The sequence below is a fragment of the Saccostrea cucullata genome, unplaced genomic scaffold (genome assembly GCF_032062105.1).
Source record: "Saccostrea cucullata isolate Sc308-1 unplaced genomic scaffold, CSIRO_AGI_Scuc_v1 ctg473, whole genome shotgun sequence".
NCBI classification, from domain to species: Eukaryota; Metazoa; Mollusca; class Bivalvia; order Ostreida; family Ostreidae; genus Saccostrea; species Saccostrea cuccullata.
The window spans coordinates 703,583-729,151 of record NW_026938446.1 but is presented as its reverse complement, the minus strand read 5'-3'; the positions used below and the strand labels follow the sequence as shown (position 1 = coordinate 729,151).

The window sequence follows — 25,569 nt, the reverse complement described above, 5'->3', positions numbered from 1 at the left end:
TCAATTTATCTACTTAAGCCCCTCGTCCTGAATGAAGGAAACTATACCAGTGCCAGTGAAAATTATTTCCCGTCTTTACAATGTTATCAGAGACGTCTTTAACAAGTCAGAGCCTCTTGGTGAAAATCATTAGATACACCAACAAAAAACGTGTTACAGAAAACCTATAATTTTTGGCTTCTGATTTTTTTGTTTCATGCCAGAAGGCAATTACATAGTCTGCTACCATTCCATGTGCTTTAATATTAATTTTTCATCATGTTTTATAAAGAAAAGATTTGGCCTAAGGACAAGAAGATGAACACAGGGAAATGGAAATAGAAAAAACTTCTGAAGGATAATTTTCGATGTATTTTCTTAAAGAAAAGATTTTTTCTCATTTTTCAAATAACTGGATCAAAATACATCAAAGATGACTTAAATAATAGATGCACTAGTATTTAGCTCAGTTTCTCGGTTTTTAGATTAATATATATTCTTTGATACGTTGTACTATAATTTCCCTCAAAATTTATTTCCATACTTTTCTGAGAAAAAAAAATTAAAAATGAATCCTGTCTATTTTGAGAATATTGAATATTGAAACTCAGGTGTACAGATGTGAACTTAATTTTATTAAACAATTCATAACAAAAATATCATTCATCAAATTTTGCAATAATTGCATGTTTATCAAGCAAGTTTTCAATGAACACAAAAGACCCACAATCCATTGCACCGATTCTCCTTTTTCCCTGTAGTCCTTTGAACAACAATTGTGTTCCTTTGCAATGTCATGACATGCACTAGATTCAGATTAAGGTGGCAGTGCCATGTAACTTTCCACAGGAAATTATGTCAGGAGTTCCACCATGATAATAGTCCCAGTCCTGGCTCACTGATAGATCCCTGGAGGAAAAAATGAAAATAGAAAACCACAGAAATTTCTCAAATGTTTTCTGCTTGTATTGATAAAGACTGATAAATTTAATTCTACTTATCTACTCATTCCAAAAAAAAAAAATATTGAAACTTCTCTGTGGAGTATTATTAAATGATTACTATCAAGTGTAAAATTCCCTGATTTTGAATTATTATAAAAAAATTAAACATCTGGGAAAAAAACATATCATAAGGTTTACTGATTCTCTGAAATGATAGGTAGAGTTTAACTAAAATAAATGATATGTTACTCTTTTCAAAAATTATCAAGTTTAAAGGACATTTCTGTCAAATTCTGTCCCACAAAGCATGCTGAAATTACACACAATTTCAAGAAGAAGTTCATTTCTTGTGGGAAATCATTAACATCAAAGCAAAATCACTTATGAATTATCAGAGGGATGTTGAACCTTAATGCTTAATATTATCAACTATTGTACTATATTTCTATATTTAATAAAATTGTAGCAAAGCACTGTGTGACCTATGGAAGAAACAGTTACTAGGTTGAGGTAACTGACAGGGAAAATCCATTGGTTATTTAGAGGTAAGTATCACATATAAGCAAAGTAAAACTATAGAAAAGCACTATATGAACATTGACACTACTTATCAATAAAATTTATAGTACTCATTTCTCAATTAAAAAGAATACATTCAGCAACTCAGTATTACTGATTAGCTAGGGGATGTCCACACTGTGACTTGAACCTACAACCCTTAGATTTAAAATCTAACACTCCACCGACTGAGCTAAAGGGTTAACCCAGTAGTTAGTGCTAGTAAGAGCATGGCCTCACTATAAACATGACATACATAATGCCAGTTTTAACTCTGTTACATCAACAATTATAAAGGGAGGGGGGATATTTAATCCCTTTAATCTTTCCTCATTCTTTAGCATACAGTATCAATATAATGATCAAGGGTTTACCAAACAGACAATACTTCCTGTACTTTATTTTATGATTGTGAATCCGAATGATTGTATTAATTCAATTTCTAAATGGAATGGGGATTTTTAGATTACATCAAATAAAACACAGTGTACTGAAAATACAGATTTCATGAACTACATTATCATAACATGTTTAATTAAATGACAAACTGTTTTAACTGAATTTTGCCTATGTGAAGATTTTCTAAAATAGAATGAAAATGTGCTTGCTACTCAGTTAATGTTCAAGTCAAAGATAATTCTGGTGAAATATTCCTCCACTGAAGTCTATAATTATATCTTGAACCAAGCTCTTATAGTTGGTAGTTTCTGACAAGATAATTTTTGGAATGCTTGCAATAAAATACAATTTTATTGCAATTAAATCAGCATAAAACCAATATATTATACAATAGGTCTCTAAATAAATGGCTCGAATAGCCTACAGAGGAAGAATTATAGAGATCAAAGTGATCATACAATTTTTTACTGAAATCAATGACATGGACTGCCTTCATCTATATATTTCTAATTTTTTTTATTTGTGTCATTTTTTTGTTGTTGCAAAAATCAGATTATATGACTCATTTATTATTTGATTATTCTCCCAAGTTGAAATTATTATTATTGGTAGCAAAATCATTTACTATGTCATGTCTCTATTAATGCACAAACAAGTTTTGAAGAAACAACAATCACTTATTTTCAAAAGTTGTTTTTAAATCAGTAATTATAAAGTATAGTAACAAACTGAGAAAAAGTTCTGCAATTAATAGGAGTGTTACTTTCTTAAGTGAGTTAAATGTCAAGTAGCATTGACAGTATAAACTTTAGTTTTTCTTATTTTCTCATGATTTCATTCCAAATTTTTTCCATGTCTATGTCTATCGTCCACCCATCTTTCAAAAACCTAGCTGCCTTTATGCACAAAACACACACACACAAAATTCAAAAAAACTTTAAAGTTATAAAAAAGAGGAGATTTCATTCATCTGTTTTTCTCAAAGAAAAAAAAATCTTGCGCAGAATCAATATACTGGTGTATTCAATGCTTAAAATAAATTACCTAATATGACATATTTTAGACAGATATTTAGAGAAACTTTACAGTTCTGAAATAAAAGATTTTGACCAGAATTATCAACTTCAGGGTTGTGACTGTTTTTTCTGATATTGAGTGTCACGAAACATACATTATAAACAAGATGTGTTTGAGAAACACTATGTGTCCAGCGGCAACAAAGTTTGAAAAAGCTTTTTAAGTATATAGGTCACAGTCAATCAGACACAAGATCATTGACCTTGGTGTCATTTGAAAGAACTTAATTAATTAGTGGGGTATGCCTATCAAATATGAAGTCTCTTTTTCCTATGGTTTAAAGATGCCAAAAGTTCAAAAAAGCTATTTTTAGCCTATAGGTCACAGTCAGGGTCACAAGGTCATTGACCTTGGTGTCATTTGAAAGAGCTTAATTAGTGGAGCATGTATGCTAGGTATGACGTCTCTATCTCTCACGATTCAACAGTTATGGCAAAGGTTAAAGTTGATAGACAATTAACAGATAGACAAACAGATGAACCGACAGACAGACAGGAAAAAAAACAATATACACCCCCTGATCTATGGATCCGGGTGCATAAAAACTTGGAATGGCCTGACATATAACAGTAGAAACTTTCTTATTTTCTCATGACAAATTTAATACTGTAACAGTGCTTTTCAAACTGAAGGATGATAAAAGTTTATATTCCATTTAATTTTAAACATAATTTTGTCTGATGATATTAGAGAGTGATGTCTTATGGATTCAAATGTCAGTAACAATGTTGAACTTTTCTGTGTTTTTTGTAGTGTTAATTGTCCATTAATGATCAGATGGTGCTGTTAAAACATGGTTTTAATAAATGTTTTTGGTTAATTGTCTGGCATAAACAAGTAAAAACAATATTGACAAATTCAAGGTTACAATTTTGGAGTGGCAAAATATCAGGAAATTCCAATGTTAACCATTTATGCAACAAAAATTGTGACAAACAGAAGCAAATGACCCATGGACCATATCACTCACCTGAGCACTTTGGCTAGGAAAAGCAGAAATCAGTTCAGTATTGAAAAACTTATACATAAAAGTGGTCAATGAGGTGGGGATAATTTGAACAAACTTGAATTAACGCTACTTGAGGTTGCTACTTGAGGATGCTACTTGAGGATGCTTTTGACTAATCATGGTTTAGGTGGATTTTTCAAGAATTTCTCCTATACTTTTGATCCTGTGATTTGAACACACTTTAATCTACATTATGTAAAGATGCTTCTGCATCAATATGACTTATCACAGTCTATGTGTCATTGAAAAGAAAAATTTTAATGCTGTACAAAATGTATATGAGAAGATTTTTAAAGATTCAGTGATTGGGAAGGCCAAAATGGTCAATGGGACTATGGCGCAACTGTCAACATTTTTGATGGGCCATTTTGAAAATGAATGGGCCATCAATATAATCTGAAGGGCCATTTCAAGAAATAACAAAGTGACAAACAAATATGAAATATGAGAGAAAACACGATTTTTATGAACCGAATCTGATTTTTAACGCATGAAATGCAGCAAATTTAAAGGAACTTGCTTAGAATATAACTGACCCGTATTTTGTTTTAAAATTACGACAGTTTTGGAAAGGGAACAGCCCTACCATAGAAATGAATGAAGTATCGCTTCGTTTAACCAGAAGTACTTTTTGACAGGTTTCAAACAATGAGATTGACTGCATTTAAAATGAAAGTAAAACAAGAAAGAAAGTCGTATGCAAAATATTTCCAGATAACATCGCAAAAAATTGAATGCGCACCTTGGCGCCATGATTGATTGATTTAATGTGCCATTTTTCACTTCAATGCGACTATGGCGCATGGCGCAAGCCCTTCCCAATCACTGAAGATTGGTCCTTTTAAGCTTTGATCACCCATTGTGGCCCTATCCTAACCCCTGGGATCATGATTTGAACATGATTTGAAGAAATTTTTATCTACATTTTCTAAGGATGTTTCAATTAAAACAAGAGGCCCAGGGGCCACATCGCTCACCTGAGCAATTTGCTAGAAAAAAGCACATATCAGATCAGAACTGAAAGTTTACTGAGTTTGGGGGGGGGGGGGAGGGGGGCTTGAATTTTAACCTCCTAGGGGGTCATGCTTTGAACAAACTTGAATCTACACTACCTGAGAATGATTCCATATAAATATCACTATGCATGGATTTGAAGTACTTGAAAAGAGGATTTTAAAAGGTTTCTCTATATATTCCTATGTAAAACTTTGATCGGCCATTTTGGACCCACCCTACCCCCAGGGGTCATGATTTGGACAAACTTGAATCTACACTACCTGAGGATAATTTCACATGAGTTTAATCTTTCCTGTCTCAATGGATCTTGAGAAGAAGATTTTTAAGATTTTTCCTATATATTCCTATGTAAAACTTTGATTGGCCATTTTGGCCCCACCCTACCCCCGGGGGTTATGATTTGAACAAACTTGAATCTACAGTTCTACACTACCTGAGGATGATTCCACATGAGTTTCATCTTTCCTAGCCCAGTGGTTCTTGAGAAGATTTTTAAAGATTTTTCCTACATATTCCTATGTAAAACTTTGGTCAGCCATTTTGGCCCCACCCTAGTCCCAGGGGTCATGATTTAAACAAACTTGAATCTACATTACCTAATGATGATTCCACCTGAGTTTCATCTTTCCTGGCCCAGTGGTTCTTGAGAAGAAGGTTTTTAAAGATTTTTCCTATATATTCCTATGTAAAACTTTGATCTGCCATTTTGGCCCCACCCTACCCCTGGGGGGCATGAATTGAACAAACTTGAATCTACACTACCTCAGGATGAATCCACATGAGTTTCATCTTTCCTGGCTCAGTGGTTCTAGAGAAGAAGATTTTTAAAGATTTTTCCTATATATTCCTATGTAAAACTTTGGTCAGCCATTTTGGCCCCACCCTAGCCCCAGGGGTCATGATTTGAACAAACGTGAATCTACACTACCTGAAGATGTTTCCACATGAGTTTCATCTTTCCTGGCCTAGTGGTTCTTGAGAAGAAGATTTTTTAAAAATGCCATTAATTTTTCTCTAATTCATAATTATCTCCCCTTGGAAAAGGGTGTGGCCCTTCATTTGAACAAATTTGAATCCCCTTCACCCAAGGATACTTTGTAGCAAGTTTGGTTGAAATTGGCCCAGTGGTTCTTGAGAAGAAGATGAAAATGTGAAAAGTTTACAACGACGACGACAACGACGACAACAACGCCAACAACGACAACAGACAACGGACAAATTTTGATCAGAAAAGCTCACTTGAGCCTTTGGCTCAGGTGAGCTAAAAAATCATTTTCTCTAACCCAGTGGTTTCTTGAGAAGAAGACTTTGAAAGGATGACAATTATTTTTTAATTCAAAATTATCTCCCCTTGGAAGATGGTGTGGCCTTTCTTTGAACAAATGTGAATATCTTTTACCCAAGGATACTTTGTGGCAAGTTTGTTTGAAAATGGTCAAGAAGTACGTTCCTGAGAAGAAGTTGAAAATATGAAAAGTTTATGGACAGCTGGACAGACTGACACTGAATAAAATGTGATCAGAAAAGCTCACATCAGCGTTTGGCTTAGGTGAGCTAAAAATGAAAATGAAAAATATCGGTCCCATATAACATTTGTAATGCTTAAGTCACTTCATGAGCACAATTGAAAGCAAGGTCACCTTGACACAAATAAAGTAAATCTATCTTCCCTATATTTTCTTCACACCTAATTTTCTTAAGAAAGCTTTTTGATAAACTTGTAGTAATAGTTTACGTTATATTTGACCATAATTATTGACCTGCGTAGCATGGTGGTAAGCAGCAACTGACTAGTTAGTATAATGCAGGAGGTCAGGGTTTTTAATCCAGTTCCATCCATACTTTCTTCCCTTTTCTGTTACAGGTGTAATCACCTGGTGCAGTATGTGCCTTGATATATGGTGTTTTACAGTTAAGTTCTTTCACTTACCACTATGGTTAATGATGTTTTACAGCTGAATTCTAACTAATACTACTATGGTATACATTGTTTTACAGTTAAGTTCTTTAACTTACCACTATGGTTAATGATGTTTTACAGCTGAATTCTAACTAATACTACTATGGTATACAGTGTTTTACAGTTAAGTTCTTTAACTTACCACTATGGTTAATGATGTTTTACAGCTGAATTCTCTAACAAATACTACTATGGTAAACAGTGTTTTACAGTTAAGTTCTTTAACTTACCACTATGGTTAAGGATGTTTTACAGCTGAATTCTCTAACTAATATTACTATGGTATAAAGTGTTGTACAGTTAAGTTCTTTAACTTACCACTATGGTTGATGTTTTACAGCTGAATTCTAACTAATACTAGAAAACTGACCAGTCAGCAAGGGCCCCGCCATGGGGTAGAATTAAAAGGGTGCAGCTTACGGAATGATTAAAAAAATGTACGAAGAATAAGCAACAGCAACTGTATTCTTAAAATTTCAAGATAATTCCTGAATATTCAAAAACCTGAAAATAATATCCTTGTATTTACATTAGGCAGTAAATAACAACTTAACACTGAATGTATATTTAAACAATTATGAAGCTTGTGTTATATAAAATGCCAGCCTTCAATGAATGCAAATATCATGAAGGCTTGACCTTAATTTCAAACAAACAGCAGTTGCAGACAAAGGTTTTCATTAATCTTAAAGTGACAAAGAAAAGCCTACTAAATTTTCTGCAGCAGGCTAGATAATTAATCCCAAGGGATTAATTGTACCTCTCTCATCATTTTCTTCTAAATTTAAAATAAGAACTTTTTTCAGTATTAATGATAGAATGGGGTTTTTATACAACTACATTAAAAATTAATAATATTCTTGAATTAATATATTTATAAAAAAGTGAAAAAAGTGAAAAAAGTGAAAAAGGTAAATCAAAAAATCTTCTTTAATCTATTTCTTTTTTTAGAATTCAATGAAATCATAACTATCAAACAAAAATAAATAATAAAAATTTATATTTAAATCCACATTTCAGAGTGTTCATAGCATTCCAAATTGATTTAACTTCAAAACAAACTTCATTTGCAGACAGAAGTGGTAATTAATCTCAATGTGACAGATAAAGATAATGCTCTGGATTTTCTTCAGGAGGAAAACTAATTAATCCCAAGGGACTCCTAGCAGCATTCAGTTTACAATGGGAACATCTTCAGCAGTTATCTCTCTTTGCCAATGCATTCTAATATAAAGTTAAGGAATCTATCCCACCACCCCAGCTCCAAACCATGGGACATAGAGAACCAAACTTAGCATCAAAATATGTATTTCTGCCTACTGAACTACCATACCAAATTTGTACTTGATTGGGCAACCATAAACAAAGTTGCCCGTTCATTCTTATGCATAGTTAAGGAATCTACACCACCACCCCAGCTCCAAACCAGAAGACATAGAGAACCAAACTTAGCATCAAAATATGTATTTCTGCCTACTGAACTACCATACCAAATTTGAACTTGATTGCGCAACCATAAAAAAAGTTATTAGAAAAAAACAGAAAATTTGTGGACGGAAGAGTGACAGACGGACAGACAGACAGCTAGACAGACGGACAGACGGACGGACAGAGTGATTACTATAGGGCATCCGCAAATCCTTGCGGGGCCCTAACTACTATGGTATACAGTGTTTTAAAGATGAGTTCTTTAACTACCACAATGGTTAATAATGTTTTACAGCTGAAGTCTCTAACTAATACCACTATGGTATACAGTGTTTTACAGATGAGTTCTTTAACTTACCACTTTGGTTAATGATGTTTTACAGCTGAATTCTCTAATGTCACCACAGTTACAGTGTTTTACAGTTAAGTTCTTTAACTTACCACTATGATTAATGATGTTTTACAGCTGAATTCTCTACTTAATACCATAATGGTATACAGTGTTATACAGTTGAATTCTTTAACCTACCACTTTGGTTAATGATGTTTTATAGCTGAATTCTCTAATGTCACCACAGTTACAGTGTTTTACAGTTGAGTTCTTTAACTTACCACTATGGTTAATGATGTTTTACAGCTGAATTCTCTAACTAATACCACTATGGTATACAGTGTTCAACAGTTGAGTTCTTTAACTTACCACTATGGTTAATGATGTTTTACAGCTGAATTCTCTAATGTCACCACAGTTACAGTGTTTTACAGTTAAGTTCTTTAACTTACCACTATGGTTAATGATGTTTTACAGCTGAATTCTAACTAATACTACTATGGTATACATTGTTTTACAGTTGAGTTCTTTAACTTACCACTATGGTTAATGACATTTTTCAGCTGAAATCTAACTAATACCACTATGGTATACAGTGTTTTACAGTTGAGTTCTTTAACTTACCACTATGGTTTATGATGTTTTACAGCTGAATTTTCTAACTAATACTACTATGGTATACAGTGTTTTACAGTTAAGTTCTTTAACTTACCACTATGGTTAATGATGTTTTACAGCGGAATTCTAACCAATACTACTATGGTATACAGTGTTTTACAGTTGAGTTCTTTAACTTACCACTATGGTTAATGACATTTTACAGCTGAATTCTAACTAATACTACTATGGTATACAGTGTTTTACAGTTGAGTTTTTAAACTTGCCACTATGGTTAATGATGTTTTACTGCTGAATTGTCTAATGTCACCATGGTTACAGTGTTTTACTATTGAGTTCTTTAACTTACCATTATGATTAATAATGTTTTACAGCTGAATTCTCTACTTAATACCACTATGGTATAAAGTGTTATACAGTTGAGTTCTTTAACTTTCCACTATGGTTAATGATGTTTTACAGCTGAATTCTCTAACTAATATCATTATGGTATACAGTGTTATACAGTTGAATTCTTCAACCTACCACTATGGCTTATGACATTTTACAGCTGAATTCTAACTAATACTACTATGGTATACAGTGTTTTACAGTTGAGTTCTTTAACTTGCCACTATGGTTAATGATGTTTTACGGCTGAATTCTCTAACTAATACCGCTGTGGTATACAGTGTTTTACAGATGAGTTCTTTAACTTATCACTATGGTTAATGTTTTACAGCTGAATTATCTAATGTCACCATGGTTACAGTGTTTTAATATTGAGTTCTTTAACTTACCACTATGATTAATAATGTTTTACAGCTGAATTCTCTACTTAATACCACTATGGTATAGAGTGTTATACAGTTGAGTTCTTTAACTTTCCACTATGGTTAATGATGTTTTACAACTGAATTCTTTAACTAATACCATTATGGTATACAGTGTTTTACAGTTGAATTCTATAACTAATACTACTATAGTATACAGTTCTTTGTAGTTTAGTTCTTACCACTATGGTATACAGTGTTCTACAGTTTAGTTCTTTATCTTACCACTATGGTATACAGTTCTTTACAGTTGAATTCTTTAACTTACCACTATGGTATATGGTGTTTTCTTTGTCTCTGTGTCAGTTATTTCAGAAGACTGGTTTGCTGTTCCATCAGGGCCTGTGGGAGTTGTGTCCACAAAAATCTCATCCACTACACGGAACCTGAAAAACACAAAAGCATGACAAAAAACATTCCAACTGCTAATTCAATAAACTTTCTTGTGACGGGATTGATTTTTGCACCTAGTTTTTTCCCACCCAAAATGTTCTTTCCAAACTTATTTTACTATTGTGGTACAAATGCATGCTTTATTCAGAAACAAATTCTTTCTGTTTTTCTTTCCCTTCTAAATTCTGTTCTATTCTAAGCAAACAAGGTTGATTAATAAAAACTACTAGAAGTTCCTTTTTTTCATCTGCAAAAATAAGATATCTCTATACTTGAGACAAGAATCTTGCACAATTAAATCATCTACATTATCTAAAAATTTATTCTGACACCAATAAATTCAAGTATGTATTTTTTAAGAAGTCAAAACAAATGAGAAAGATTTTGCAATAAATTATCCAAAAACTTCCATGTTTTGATGTTTTATGCTTGTAAAAAGTCAATGAAGGTTATGCACGAGGGCTTCTTATTCATACTGTTTTAATACAAGGATGTATGCTAAATAATACTTATAGATTGGGAGAGAAATATGGATAAAAAGATCCTAGAGGCAACAAACTATATCACCAAAAAAATTAAATTGTTTATGATCTGCTCAGTGCATGAAACCTTTCATAGACATCATTTATATAGAGATACAAGTATAAAACTTGTTTAGTACAAATATGGATATAGCAAAATTTTAGGGGGATTCAGGGGTTCATGAAATTCTTCAGAAATCCTTGCAAAATATAATTCCTCATGATCATTTTTATTTTGCTGAATAACAGGCAAAAGCTCAGGTTAGACCAACAGTTGACTTACAAATTGACTTTCTTTTGATTTGATGTCTTAATTGAATAATGGATTCACAAAAAATATAAAGAATCTAAAGAAGACCAATGCCGTATATGAAGAAATTTTAGCGAGACACAAATTTAGCGATTTCTACCCAAAAAAGTAGCTATTACAACATGTACAAATAATACGCATTTAATTTTAAGCGATATTCAATCTTATCAATGTCAGCACCCTCGCTAATAATGCCAAAATTAAATCCTCGCTAAAAATTCTACTTATATGGTATATAAAAACAATCCCTTGACTAATGATTATATCCTCATGAACATTGTTCCTCAAAGCCATTACAAAATAAGTAAAGATGGGTTTTATAACTTTTATTCAAGGTCATTAACATCAATAAAAGATTTTATATAAAATCAAGACCTTGAGGCAATTATATAATGACCATCTCATAAATCAATGTTGAAATGAAAATATCTTTCTCATTACTGCACATGAAACAAAACCCAAATATACTTGAATAAAAAACTTGACCTTTTAACCCCAGCTTCCTAGCAAACTTAATTTTTGTCACCCTGTGGCACTAATTAGGTTGTCAGCTTGACAGGAAGTTGGTAGAGAGAATAAAAACGGGACTTTCAACTGCATCAGGGTCCATGTCAAAGTGATAGCCATGTTGAAGAATGGAACCATTAGTGGGAGTTTATTACTGCCAAGGATCAATAGAACAAGGTCCTTTGAGACCTAATCTATTTCAGAACTCACTAGATACTGGGGTGAACATGATACCCCTTTTAGTATAAAAGCTAATTGGTATATACAATAAAAAGAAAGAGGACTAAATGCAGCTAATTTGGAGAAAATTATATAATAAGCCAATAACCTCCATGTTACGTCTTTGATATTGTATATTCTTTTCATGTTTTTTTTAAAAAGAAAAAGGATTGACAGAAAAAAACATTTGTGGACCAAATATTAAATGAAACAAAATATATCTGAAAATCAAAAACAAATCTCATTTTGTGAACTAAATGAAACTGAATCTATACTGGTGGTTGCTTGAAATAAAATTTAGGGAAAATGATCTGCATTTCATCAGACAGTGATAATCTCTTCATAACTGACAGTTTATAACTAAACCACTCAGTGCATTAAGGTACATCAACCCCTGTTTACTGACATAAATAATTTTCAAAGAAAAAAAATCTTGATTTTAATTAAGATGTACACACACATTTTAAGCCAAACTTTGTGGGGCAAAATTTGACATAAATAGTCTTTAAATTAACTTATCAATTTTATATTAAGGAAAAACTGTCATTTATCCTAGAGAGAGAGTTATCTTTCTTATCAGAGGGAAAAACCTTAAACCAATCGAAAAACTCAAAATTGCTATGCTTTTCAAGTAGCACATAATGCAGTAAGCTTAGAATAATTTATCGAATTAGGTTTGTGCAAGAAATTGTTTGTCTTAGCATCTTTTTGCAAAGCCTACAGCATCAGCATAATTTCTGCAAACACATGAAAAAGAATTGAATTTATAGGCCTTAATAGGAAACATTTTGCATGTTTTTATTTTGTAAAATTTCTCTGTATGATCACAAAATTTGCACAAATTACTTCAGTTGTCTTACAATTTCACAAGAAGAAATGTTAAAGGACTCTTACCTAATTTCTTCTCCAATGTCCATAAAAAGGTCGTGTTTACCATCCTCCAGTTCATACTCCCAGGCCCACAGCTGTTCCTTGTCATCACTTCATGTGGTCAAGGACTTATGTCAAATTAAAAGTATCTGATGCATAGTGATTGAACATGAGAATATTGGTAAAATATGCATGAATTTCATTAGACATTGATTTTTCAATTTATTTCTGTTCATTAATCACCAGTAAACGGAAATTAAGGACTATCATATGATTTATCTTGTAATGTTTTACTTGAACAGAAAAGATTATCCTGAAAAAGAATCATATCTGTCTCCTTTACATACTTTGAGGGAGTCATGGTCAAATCTGATGGTGGCACTCTAAATGGGATGACAGACCAACTGATGGACATGCAGACAACCTATTACCATTCCAGTTTTGCAGGAAGGAGATTAATATATAAGCATAATTTCTTATGAAAATTAAACAATATACTCAATAAATTAAATGCTCTCTGGCAGTCCAAAACTTGCAGAAAAGAAGCAAACTTTGAAATCATGCTTCAAACAAGATCTAAGTGAAGAATGGCCTTAAATTAAGAAGACACAATTTTGGTGTGATTATGAATGAAGATAAATCAACAACCTTAAGTATAAACCCTACAAAATTCCTATTCATTATCCAAAATAACCTTGACCTAAAAGGAATGTCACAAAAATAACTTAATGCATTAAGAAAAATAGTCTACATTACAATACAAGCAAATTCATTGATGTTTCATTCAGATTTTGGATATTCATTTAAGAAGAAGCCTAATTTTTCCATACAATGATTTGAATCTGAGGCACATATAAGGAGATACATATTTCATTTTTAACAATAAACTAGAAACAAAGATACCCTTATTTTTCTTAGTTGACATATTAAGCGATAAGAAGCTTTTTATGTGAACAACAATTACTGAATTTTCACTTGGTAACCTATTTCACAAAGCCACAATTTGGTCTCATTCCAGTATTTCAATTTCTCTTGTTTTTTTGCACTGAAAACCCACACTTTCCTCTCAAAATGTCAGCCCGTAATAATAACAAAAAAAAAATCGAGATGACAAATCCAACGCTTCTGGGTTTCTTCCTGTTATGTCTTCTTGCCAGCAGAAGATGGGATTTATCATGCAACGAACTGGAAGCATTTCAAAGGATACAACCTAGAGGGATGCTGCATGGCATCTGCTGGAATCAAGATGTCATCAAATATTCCTATTGACACTGAAACGGAAGACAAAAGACACTGCACTTCGTTCATCACAATAAAACCTGACCTACTAAACCATGTTCCCACATGCACTGCACTTCAACAATCTAAATTATAAATATGTTTATATACTGACATAATCGCATTTGCGTAGAAATTATCCCATGTAAAATTTATGGTAACAGTGCAAACATTTGTTTTGTTCAAGTTTTCAGTAACGTAATTAACTCTAGCATGCAAAGCAATGATTAACCAAAAATTTTTTCGGAAGCAAATTTACCGTGAACTCCCTCTTTGCTGCAGCTCTTTGTTTTGCCAGTTAATATTTCATCCATAAATGGTCGGAAAATTACATATCTGAAATGAACTAATTTCAAAGGATATTTCAATTGTCTATTCACGTTTAGGAATTTCGTATAAACTAACATTGAAAGTTGATTATTTCCTTACTGTCATATTTCTGAACCCTAATTACGACAGGCAAAAAATGTGCCAAAATTTATATCAAATTTTGGTGTGACTTGTAATTGCTTAATTTCAAAGGCAAAACAATTACAGTTAATGCAAGCCAATACTCATAATTGATAAAAATAAGACATGCAAAAAATTCATCAAAAAAAAAAAAAAAAAAAAAAAATCATCGTAAATATGGTAATAAAAATTCAATGGTTTTGCTCCATGACACAAAATTAACCTAACATAGGCCTGTAAGAAGCATTTTTTTCAGTATGGGGAGCCCATATAACCAGACATTTCCTGAAATTTCAGTTGGGAGGGGGGGGGGATTTTTCTTAATTGCAAGTTCAAACTGCTTTTAAAAATTACTGTGAAATCACAAATTTTCACAGGGATTTAATTTTCGTTGTTTTCGGGGTATTGAGAGACCCTCAAATTCATGACCACCACAAAATGTAAAATTTCATATACAATTACTACTAAACATTCTCCAGCCACAAAATCACACCAATATTTTTTCCTCAAATCATGAAAATTTGACCCCATGATAATACATGATTTTACTGTAATCACATTAATGAGTTATCTTAGGCACTATAATCCAGCAAAAATTTCTTGATGTATTAAAAATGGTCAGCATACATTATTACCAATGGGGCACCACAATTAAGTGGCAATATTTTTACATATAACAATGGCATATATTGGAAAAATTACTAGGAAACACCTCCCCTTTCAAGTTTCTATGATACATAACAGTGATTTACAAAAAACAATTTATGACTAAAAGAAAAATCTCTGTGAGAAAACTGTCAACTTATAGCAAAGGAAGAGAAAAGTACTTAAGCAGCTGGGATTTGAAACTTTAGAATAATGATCGTTGATAAAGTCTCTTTATGTTCTTAGTGTAGTCTACTTGTGTGCCAAGTTATACTGAAATCAGACCAAAACTGTAGGAGGAGTAGCATTTTGAAACAATTTTACAGACATTTCTATTTTTAGTAACCACGGCAAACCGTTCATCAAAATTAAAATTCGATATACAGAATTATGTATCTTAGTGTATTCTACTTATGTGCCAAGTTATATTGAAATCAGACCAAAACTGTGGGAGGAGTAGCATTTTGAAACAATTTTACAGCTATTTCTATTTTTAGTAACCACGGCAACACCGTTCATCGAAATCAAAAACCGATAAACAGAATTATGTATCTTAGTGTATTCTACTTGTGTGCCAAGTTATAATGAAATCAAACCAAAACTGTAGGAGGAGTAGCATTTTGAAACAATTTCACAGAAATTTCTATTTTTAGTAACCACGGCAACACCGTTCATCAAAATCAAAAACCGATACATAGAATTATGTATCTTAGTGTATTCTACTTGTTTGCCAAGTAATACTGAAATCAGACCAAAACCGTAGGAGGAGTAGCATTTTGAAAGAATTTCACAGAAATTTCTATTTTTAGTAACCACGGCAACACCGTTCATCGAAATCAAAAACCGATACACAGAATTATGTATCTTAGTGTAGTCTACTTGTGTGCCAAGTTATAATGAAATCAAACCAAAATGTAGGAATAGTAGCATTTTGAAAGAATTTCACAGAAATTTCTATTTTTATAACCACGGCAACACCGTTCATCAAAAAATTGCCGATACACAGAATTATGTATCTTAGTGTAGTCTACTTGTGTGCCAAGTTATACTGAAATCATTTTAATATATATGAGGAGTAGCGTTTTGAAAAATTTCACAGAAATTTCTATTTTTAGTAACCACGGCAACACCGTTCATCGAAGATCAAAAACATACACAGAATTATGTATTTAGTGTAGTCTACTTGTGTGCCAAGTTATATTGAAATTAGAAAAACTGTAGGAGGAGTAGCATTTTGAAAAATTGTTTACAGAATATATGCAAATGCTTCACGACAGATTACTATCGCATAAGCATATATACTGGTCTTCTATAGTAGAGCTAAAAATGAAATGAGAAAACTGTCAATCATATACACTATTAGACTACTGTTTTTTATACACTTTGACAAATCTAGGTTGATGGATGTGACCGATGCTTCATAACTCACCCACTGTGTGGGAAGCACCATCTCCTGGAAATATATAGCTGTCTTCAAGTTTTGTAATATCCCATAATGCAATGCAGAGGCCTACATTGTGAACGACCTATAAAGAAAAATGAAATTACAAAAGTCTTAGTGCCTCGGAAGCATTTTAGAAGTAATTAGATAGCTGTAAATTTTGTGCATGCATTGTTATAAACATGCCATTTGCATAACAAAATTGAATAATTATTTTTGCAAAAGATGAATCTTAATTCTTTGCAAAATAATGTCAACATGTTTTGTAGAGGAACAATATCAACATGACTATATATGTACAACTGAGAAGATAATTACTATGTGTTCTTGATAGACTGAAACAAATTTTGAGAAACTGAACTTTAAGAATAGAGCAATAAACAAGAGGCCTATGGGCCACAAAATGACCATGCTAAAAAGTGAAAAGATTTCCCGGCACTGCATATCACTAAATTTTCCAATCATAATTGATTTTATATACATTGAATTTTCAGCGAGAAAAAAATTTCATGAATTCTGGTTATTTTTGTATATAATCTTATTCAGGATAAAACCATTGTAAAAACTTTAATTTACGCTAGGACACTGTCTCGCGTAATTACGCGAAAATAAAGTTCTCGCAAATAAAAGGTGATTTACAGTAGCTATTGTGATCCCATCGTACCCCAAGGGTCATAATTTGGACAATTTAAAATATTTGTAGTTTTTTAAACTAATATATAAATTTTCTTGCCAAAAAATTTAAGATTTTTTAAAAGTATTTTAATATATTTCTATCAAACTTTGATTCCCTTTTGGCCCCAAAATGGGGGTCATGATTTGAACAATTTAGAATCTACACTACCCCAGGAATATACTTCCTACACATTTCAGCTCCTTTAATTGTTGTTGTGAAGAAGATTTTAATAGATTTTTCCTATATATTTCTATCTAAAACTTGTGTTCAAAATGTGACCCGAGATTTGGGTCATGAATGACAATTAACTGGAAAGATCTTTTTACAAACTTGAAAGATTCAAATCTCCAATGGTTTCAGCTTTTCTGGCCTAGTGGTTCTTGAGAAGAAGAAATTGTTGTTTTTTGTCTAAAATTAAAGATATATATCCCCTGTGCTCCCTTCTTTAATCTACCCCATCACCCAAGGATGCTTTGTACTAAGTTTTTTAAAACTTACTGTCTTCCTGTTAAGGGAATATATGGGATTGTTTAGAAGAATGGATTATACAAAATACTGGAAAAAATATTAACTTAGACCCAATTTCTGTTATATTACATATTTCTGGCAAAAAGAATATACATGATATAAGAGTATCTTTTAAATTTCATATATATTGTTTTGTAAAACAGTTCTGTATACCAAAATCTATGTAATAAAATATAAAACATTCTTCTCAAGCATATTGGTTGATGAGAAATAAAAATTTATTATAAAGATAAAAAGTACTATAGTTTTGAAAAATACTTGTTTGCATTAAATATGGAAGACACCCAGTTCTTTAAGAGATGGCAATTGTAAGGGTTCTATTTGAAAAAACATTTTTATATTGGTAATTGATATGAGGACATTGTAATTTTTACTTTTGTCTGGGTTTTTTTTTTTGCTTCTCCATAATTTGATGCATATAGATATTGGATTTTAACACACAGTGTAATATATAAACAAGCATATATATGTATATGTATATTGAATAATCTTTTTTGTATAATTCATAAATAGTTTTCTGAAATGGAGAGAGAAAATTGATAATGCTTAATAAAAATCCACAATATTATGTAAATTTTTACTGTATATAAATTAAAAAGATTGAAATTGTGGAAAGTTGCAAAAAATAATAATTTGATCAAATTTTCTTAGAACACGATTTAACCCATTTAAGCATTGAATTCATATTTTGGGATGTCTTCAGTCCTAAAACACACCTGGCCGTGCTGACAAATTAAATACTGCATGTTATAGACATCCCTAAATATGAATTCAATTCTTATATTTACATTCTCTAATTTTTCCTCTTCATAATTGTTATTTCGGTAATATTTAATGTGATTTAGCTCCCTTCAAATCTGGTGTGCTTCATAGACGTAAGAGCCATTTGTGACGTACGTTGCAAAGTTAAATAACGCAAACAAACATTCCGAGGAAAAAAAGTGACAAATTAATTTTGAACGCATATTTGTTGTACAATGTATTTGTTGTATTTTTCGTTAATTTAACAAGGTTAATTTTTTTTTTATCAAGTGAAATTGTGTCAAAACAATGTACATTTTGGTGTTCCTAAAGTATATAAAATGCATATAGTTCCTACCATGTTTTCATGAAGAAAATTACACTGAATTTAAACATTTTTTCATAAATGTTTTTTAAAGCTTCTGCAATAATCAAGTTTTCTCTCTTTTGTCTTTGTTTCTCAAGTCTCTAAATTAATTAATGAAAAACTGGTTTATCTTCTTTTATTCTTTTAATGAAAGTGTCTACTAGCTGCAGGTATTTACATTAAATAAAGTTTAATCCAAGCACTAGATAGAATGTTCTATCATTAAAATGATATTGTCTTAAGGATCTTCTTGCTCTAGCCTAAACACCAAACTGCTACCTTATTTGCCAGTTTCTTGTTTAGAGCCTCAATGACAGCATCGTTAAATTTGATGTGGAAGAGCCAGGGTGGAATCCTTATGGTGTCTTTCATTTCAGCCAAAACAAACATGATGATCTCTGACTATCTGTAAAAAAGAAGTGGGAAAGTCTTGCAATATTCAAAAAACTGACATCCTAATGTTTGCACTAAACATGCTTAAATTCAAAATTAGACCAAGGGCAGAGCTAATTTGTTCAATATGCTAATGTTTGAGGTTTAGCTGCAGTGTTCATAAATGTGTAAATACATGTAACATGGAGTCATTAATGAGACCATAGATAGCACAGATTTCCATAGAAACCTAGAAAACTGACATTCATACACCATCTATAACCAGCAGCCTTAAACACAGCCATTGACAAATGGCCCATGGGCCACAATGCTCACCTGTGGCACTTTTATATGAATGTGATTACAATAAACATGTTTATTATTACCTCGTAATACTGTAAACCAACTATTATTTGCATCATCTTTTCTTCGTGATTCGTTAGTTTAAAATCAATCTGCGATGATTTATTTTCATGAAAAAGGAAACATTTTCTACAAAAGCAAAGCAAAATAAATAGTTCACGGCGATTAATATTCGCGACTTTAAGTAGGTCGCGAAACTCGCGAATATTTCACGCACACGAATAGAAGTTGGTTTACAGTACCCTTATTTCGAAAACCAAGCTATATCAGGCACAGAAAGACACACAAGGGATTAAAACAACATATCCCTCAGTCCTTTGGAGGAAAGGCATAAATTTTGATATACACATGAAATATTGAAATGTTTTTGTCCCTTTCTTTGTTATAATCAGTTTATATTGTAATTATTTACAGCTTGATGCTAGATAAGGGGAAAGTCCAACTTAAATTATTATTGATTGCAAAAAGATGGAGACATCTTTCACTTAATTTGATCTATGGAATGTTAAGGGTAAATTTCTCCTAATAGGAATTAAGGAAGATAGAAATTCATGTCCATTCCCAGAAAGTAGATAAACAAACTGAATTCCCCAGGAACAAAGACATGGAGAATAGTTTTTTGCTTAATGAATCAGATGACATCAACCTTCTTAAAGCACGATTTGTATGAACTGCTTTTATGGCAGACTCTCAGCCTTGAAATTGGGATGAATCACTGGCTATGATCACTGAGCAAATTATTGTCATCCTCTCCCAGTGCTGCATTAAGGAGACCTGATCACCGGTTTGTACTGGTATATAATGGCCGCCATGTCTGGCTTCAGTCATGCAAGTGTCGGCCATATCAGCTGTTCTGTGCTTTATGATTATACCAATCTGCCATATTCAAGCAGACAATTAAAGCATCAATGGGGACAAAAGCCTTGAACTCAAAGTCCTGTAAGATGTAAACAAATCTGAATTGAACATTTAAGTACCGGTACCTAAATTATAAGAAAATAGGCAGTTTAACTTATATTATAGTCAATTGTCATGATTTTGTATCTATCCCTTAATGTTTACCATACATACGCCTATATTTAAATGTGAGTGCAAGAAAGTCAACACTTCTGAGGATATAATTGTATGGTGTTATATATCTGTAAATTATATAAGAAATGTGTAGGTGTTTTTCAGTGAGGTAGTTGCTTAAAATACCTGACAACATACAGAGTCCAGCATAGGACAATGAAAAAATAGAACATATAAGACTTGATTATTATACCACCCGCTTGAAAAGTGGGTGGGTATATAGTGATTGGGATGTCCGTCTGTCTATATGTTCATCCGTTACGCTTTGGAAAACCTCTCTCTTATCCGCAAATCCTCCTATACACTGAAAAAATTAATGATACTTTCACAGATTCTTTATTAAATAATGTCATTGTGCACCTCTTATTTTACTTCTTGATCTGACACTTATTTCGGGTCTCCAAGAGCAAAAGAGGGACTTTGTAATTATAACCATATGGGAGGCGGGGGGTATCACTTAGTGAGCTCAGTGCTCAAAGTTCCTCTCATTTGTCATTGTAATAATGACATGTGGTGTTTATAATTATAAGATGAAATGTAAACAGATATACTATAGTTGTAATGAGAAAAATTACAAAGTAATACTTCCTGTGATCACATTACTATATATGAATTAAATACTTTTTCTCAGTTTTACTTAGCTGCTATAATGTAGCCCACTCGTTCTTTTTTTTTCAATCTGAAATTTTTCTGGGGGGAAAAAATCGGGAGAGGGCTACACTATTGCAGCTAAATATCACCTGCATGGATAATAGTCAATCTGATTAAAATCAGATCTTTGTTACGCTCCAAAATTCTGATAGTCGCTGTACAAAGTCTCTTCCTAATATCTAATAATTTTAATTCTTTTATAAGCTATTGGAAACTTCAAATGTTGTTCAGCTTGTTTAATGCCCTGTTCACACGGAGAGTTTAATTCGAATTAAACGTAAATTTACTGCGAATTAGCTTCGTTAAGCGTTCACACGGAGAATTTAATGCGAATTAGTTTAATTCGAATTAATTTACTGCGCATTCAATTACTTCGCATTAGCTCCGTGTGAACGCTAAGCGAAGCTAATTCGAATTAAATTTTTACGCATGCGTAAGGCCAGAATTAAGTCACAGGACACATGTTGGTGGTTATATATAGGTATTTGTGTTATATTTGGTTCAAAAATTGAGAGAAGGAATGTTAAGCACTTAAATCAATAAATACTTGTATAGTCACTTCATGATGTATCAAAGGATGGCTCTGCATACATGACGTGATTTACAAATGACGTCATAATAGATTTACTGACGCCTGACTGTATAAGAAAATTTTTAATTCGCATTAGTTTACTTCGCATTAGCTGTCGTGTGAACGCAATTTAATTCGCATTAATTTGATTCGCATTAGTTTACTTCGCATTAATTTACTGCGAATTAAACTCGTCATGTGAACAGGGAATAAGAGGGGTAACTCTCAATGACTATTAATCACAATATATGAATGGAAAATTTAGATCATATATTGTAGCCCTCTCTATACACTACCTGAGGATACTTAGATATAAATATGACTAATAATGACTTTGCCATTCTAGAAGAGAGGATTTCTAAAGATTCCTTCTTCCTTTTTATATTCATGTAAAAATTTGATCATGCATTAATCGATCCATGGTGGTCTCACCCTACCCTGGGGACGAAGATTTGACAAAAATGTCAGAAAGCTTTCACCTAAGATTTATCTAAATTATTGCCCCACTCGCTCTTCATCAGAAGACTTTCTTAAAGCCCCATTCATTTTTCATTATTTTAAAAACAAGAGGCCCATGGGCCACATCGCTCACCTTAGTAACATTGGTGATGCTGTTCTTTACCAGATTTCCTCCCTTGTAATACCTATTGTGGCCTCGCCGTACTCTCGCCCCCATGTCACAATTTTTTACAATTTAGAAACTACACTACCCGAGGAGGCTTTCACATAAGTTTCAGCGTTTCTGGCCCAGTGGTTCTTGAGAAGAAGATTTTTAAAGTTTATTTCTATACCGGGTATATTTCTACGTAAAACTTTGATTCCCTATTGCGGCCCCACCCAACCCCTGGGGGTCTTAATTTTTTTAATTCAGAATCTACGCAATCTCAGGATGCTTCCACATAAGTTTCAGCTTTTCTGGCCCAGTGGTTCTTCAGGAGAAGATTTTAAAATTTTTTCCTATACATTTCGATGTAAAACTTTGATTCTCTATTGTGCCCCCGCCCAACCCCCGGGGGCCATGATTTGAACAATTTAGAATCTACACTACCCAAGGATGCTTCCACATAAGTTTCAGCTTTTCTGGCCCAGTGGTTCTTGAGAAGAAGATTTTAAAAGTTTTTTCCTATACATTTCTATGTACTGTAAATCACTTTTTATTCGCGAGAACTTTATTTTCGCGTAATTACGCGAGACAGTATGCTCGCGAAAATTAAATTCTCGCGCATAATAGTATTCCTTAAGATTATATAGGGCAATAACCACAATTCGTGAATATTTTATCTCGCTAATCAAGAGTCAATGACTATCTCGCGAAAATAAGGTGTCGTGAAAATTTAGTGATCTACAGTAAAACTTTGATTCCCTATTGTGGCCCGCCCAACCCCCGGGGGCCATGATTTTCACAATTTACAGTCTACACTACCTAAAAATGCTTACATAAAAGTTTCAGCTTTTCTGGCCCAGCAGTTCTTGAAAAGAAGATTTTTAAAGATTTTTCCCGTATATTTCTATGTAAAACTTTGATTCCCTATTGCGGCCCGCCCTATCCCCGGGGGTCATGATTTGAATAATTTAGAATCTACACTACCCCAGGATGCTTCCATGTAAGTTTCAGAGTTTTTGGCCCAGTGGTTCTTGAGAAGAAGATTTTTTAATGACCCCACCCTATTTTTGTCTTCTCTTGATTATCTCCCCTTGTGAAGAGACTTGGCCCTTTATTTTAACAATTCAAACTCCCCTTTACCAACGGATGCTTTGTACCAAGTTTGGTTAAAATTGGCCCAGTGGTTCTTGAGAAGAAGTCGAAAATGTGAAAAGTTTACAGACTGACGGACAGACAGACAGACGGACAACGGACAAACAGGGCTCGACATTAACGCTTGTCCGCTTGTCCGGTACCAATGAAAAAAAATTACGGACAAGTGAATATTGCTGGGCACTTGTCCGATTGGACAAGTGATTTTTCTATGTAAAGAAGTCTTAGAATAATAACAAGGATAAAATAAAAAACAACTATTGGAAAGTTTATCGAGTAAAAACGGAAGCAGTACATGTATAAAACTGACTTTCGATCCCGTTATCAACCGCTATGTAAGTTCAAACTTGATCGGGATCGATGTTCACTAATTGCAGCCATACTATTGCATGGCGTGGATCTTACGATGTTTGTGAGTTTGGAATATATTTGATTGATATTACAGATTCACTTGCGAACATTTATGCTGTTGTCAGGACAGGAAGTCTAGATAAAATTTTGTTTTATATGTGTTTGTCTTATTTATCAATAACGACAGTAATAAATCAAGCACATTTATTTTTTTAATTGATTTCAAGTTGACATAACAAGACATTCATTAAAAATTTTTTGGACAAGTGAAGTTGAAGTTCGGACAAGTAAATATCTTAGTCAATTGTCCAAATGGACAAGTAGGAAAAAAAGTTAATGTCGAGCCCTGACAAAATGTGATCAGAAAAGCTCACTTGAGCCTTCGCCTTCGGCTCAGGTGAGCTAAAAATGACTACCCTTGGAAGAGGGTGTGCACCAAAATCACTTAATTTGAATAAACTGTGAATCACTTAAACACATGATATTTTTGACAAGTTTGGTTGAAGTTAGCTCTGAAGAAGATAATAATGTGTAAAGTTTAATATAAGTTATACAACAACAATGAAAACAACAGACAATACACTAATTTCAATCTGAAAAGCTAAATTTAGCCTTAAGCATATCATTTAAACTACAAAATATTCTACATGTATCTAAAATTGACCCTACAGCAGAATGACCAAAGAATGATAACAAATGAAAGTACTAGTCTTAGAAAAGTTGACAAATTACCATAGAAAAAGGGGAACAACTTTAATTTTACTTTTAATGACCATTTGATAGCAAGGCCTCATAATACATAAGTAAAAGGGCACGTAAAAATGAAAAAAAAGCCCTATCAAAGTTATTAAAGGATTCAAGTAGGCTTATATACATGTGTGATAAGTGATATATTGATTTCTGGGAAAGCAAAATGTTGGTGATGTGTGATAAATCAATACATTTGCTCCATGGCATCTAATCTCACCTCTGAGGTTTTATAGTTCCATGTTTTCTCTGCTCCCGATATGTATCGTTTCAATGGGCTTTTGAGTTTGATCTGCTGTTCGTTTATTTCCATATATCAGTACATCAGCTTATATACGTTATTATTGTAGTATCTATACACAACGTCACGTCATTCATGCAATACTAAGGCCTAAATGTTTTGCTACATAAAATTAATATAAGTAAAATTACTTACAATAAGCTTTTTTTAAAATGTCAAATCACATTGCTGAACCATTTCATCACATATTGAAGTTTAACACATGGGATGTTGATAAAATGAAAGTAGAGGCACTGTGTAAAACTAGTCCCTCATGGAATATTTTGTTTGAATGTGAATCAGTATGCACTTATAAATGATTGGAAGAT

General features: G+C 32.7%; 1 protein-coding gene across 1 annotated transcript; it reads right to left on the bottom strand.

Moving 5' to 3' along the window:
* Positions 1 to 593: 593 nt before the first annotated feature.
* Positions 594 to 25,498, bottom strand: LOC134250265 (DNA-directed RNA polymerase III subunit RPC8-like). Its single transcript, XM_062732616.1, has 8 exons — positions 25,397 to 25,498; positions 19,358 to 19,484; positions 16,755 to 16,851; positions 14,490 to 14,576; positions 14,160 to 14,223; positions 12,977 to 13,063; positions 10,401 to 10,518; positions 594 to 888 (listed from the first exon to the last, which is right to left on the bottom strand). The coding sequence occupies exons 2-8, from the start codon at positions 19,466 to 19,468 to the stop codon at positions 838 to 840; spliced, it is 615 nt and encodes a 204-aa protein (XP_062588600.1). The 5' UTR covers positions 19,469 to 19,484; positions 25,397 to 25,498; the 3' UTR covers positions 594 to 837.
* Positions 25,499 to 25,569: the final 71 nt, after the last annotated feature.

What these genes read in the sequence shown, in the direction of transcription:
- LOC134250265 (XM_062732616.1), bottom strand. Translation starts at nt 19,468, where the DNA reads ATGTTTGTTTTGGCTGAAATGAAAGACACCATAAGGATTCCACCCTGG. An exon ending in ACAAGAAACTGGCAAATAAG is followed by an intron (nt 16,852 to 19,357) that starts GTAGCAGTTTGG and finishes TTTTCTTTATAG; the next exon opens with GTCGTTCACAATGTAGGCCT. An exon ending in AAACACCATATACCATAGTG is followed by an intron (nt 889 to 10,400) that starts GTAAGTTAAAGA and finishes TTTTTCCTCCAG; the next exon opens with GGATCTATCAGTGAGCCAGG.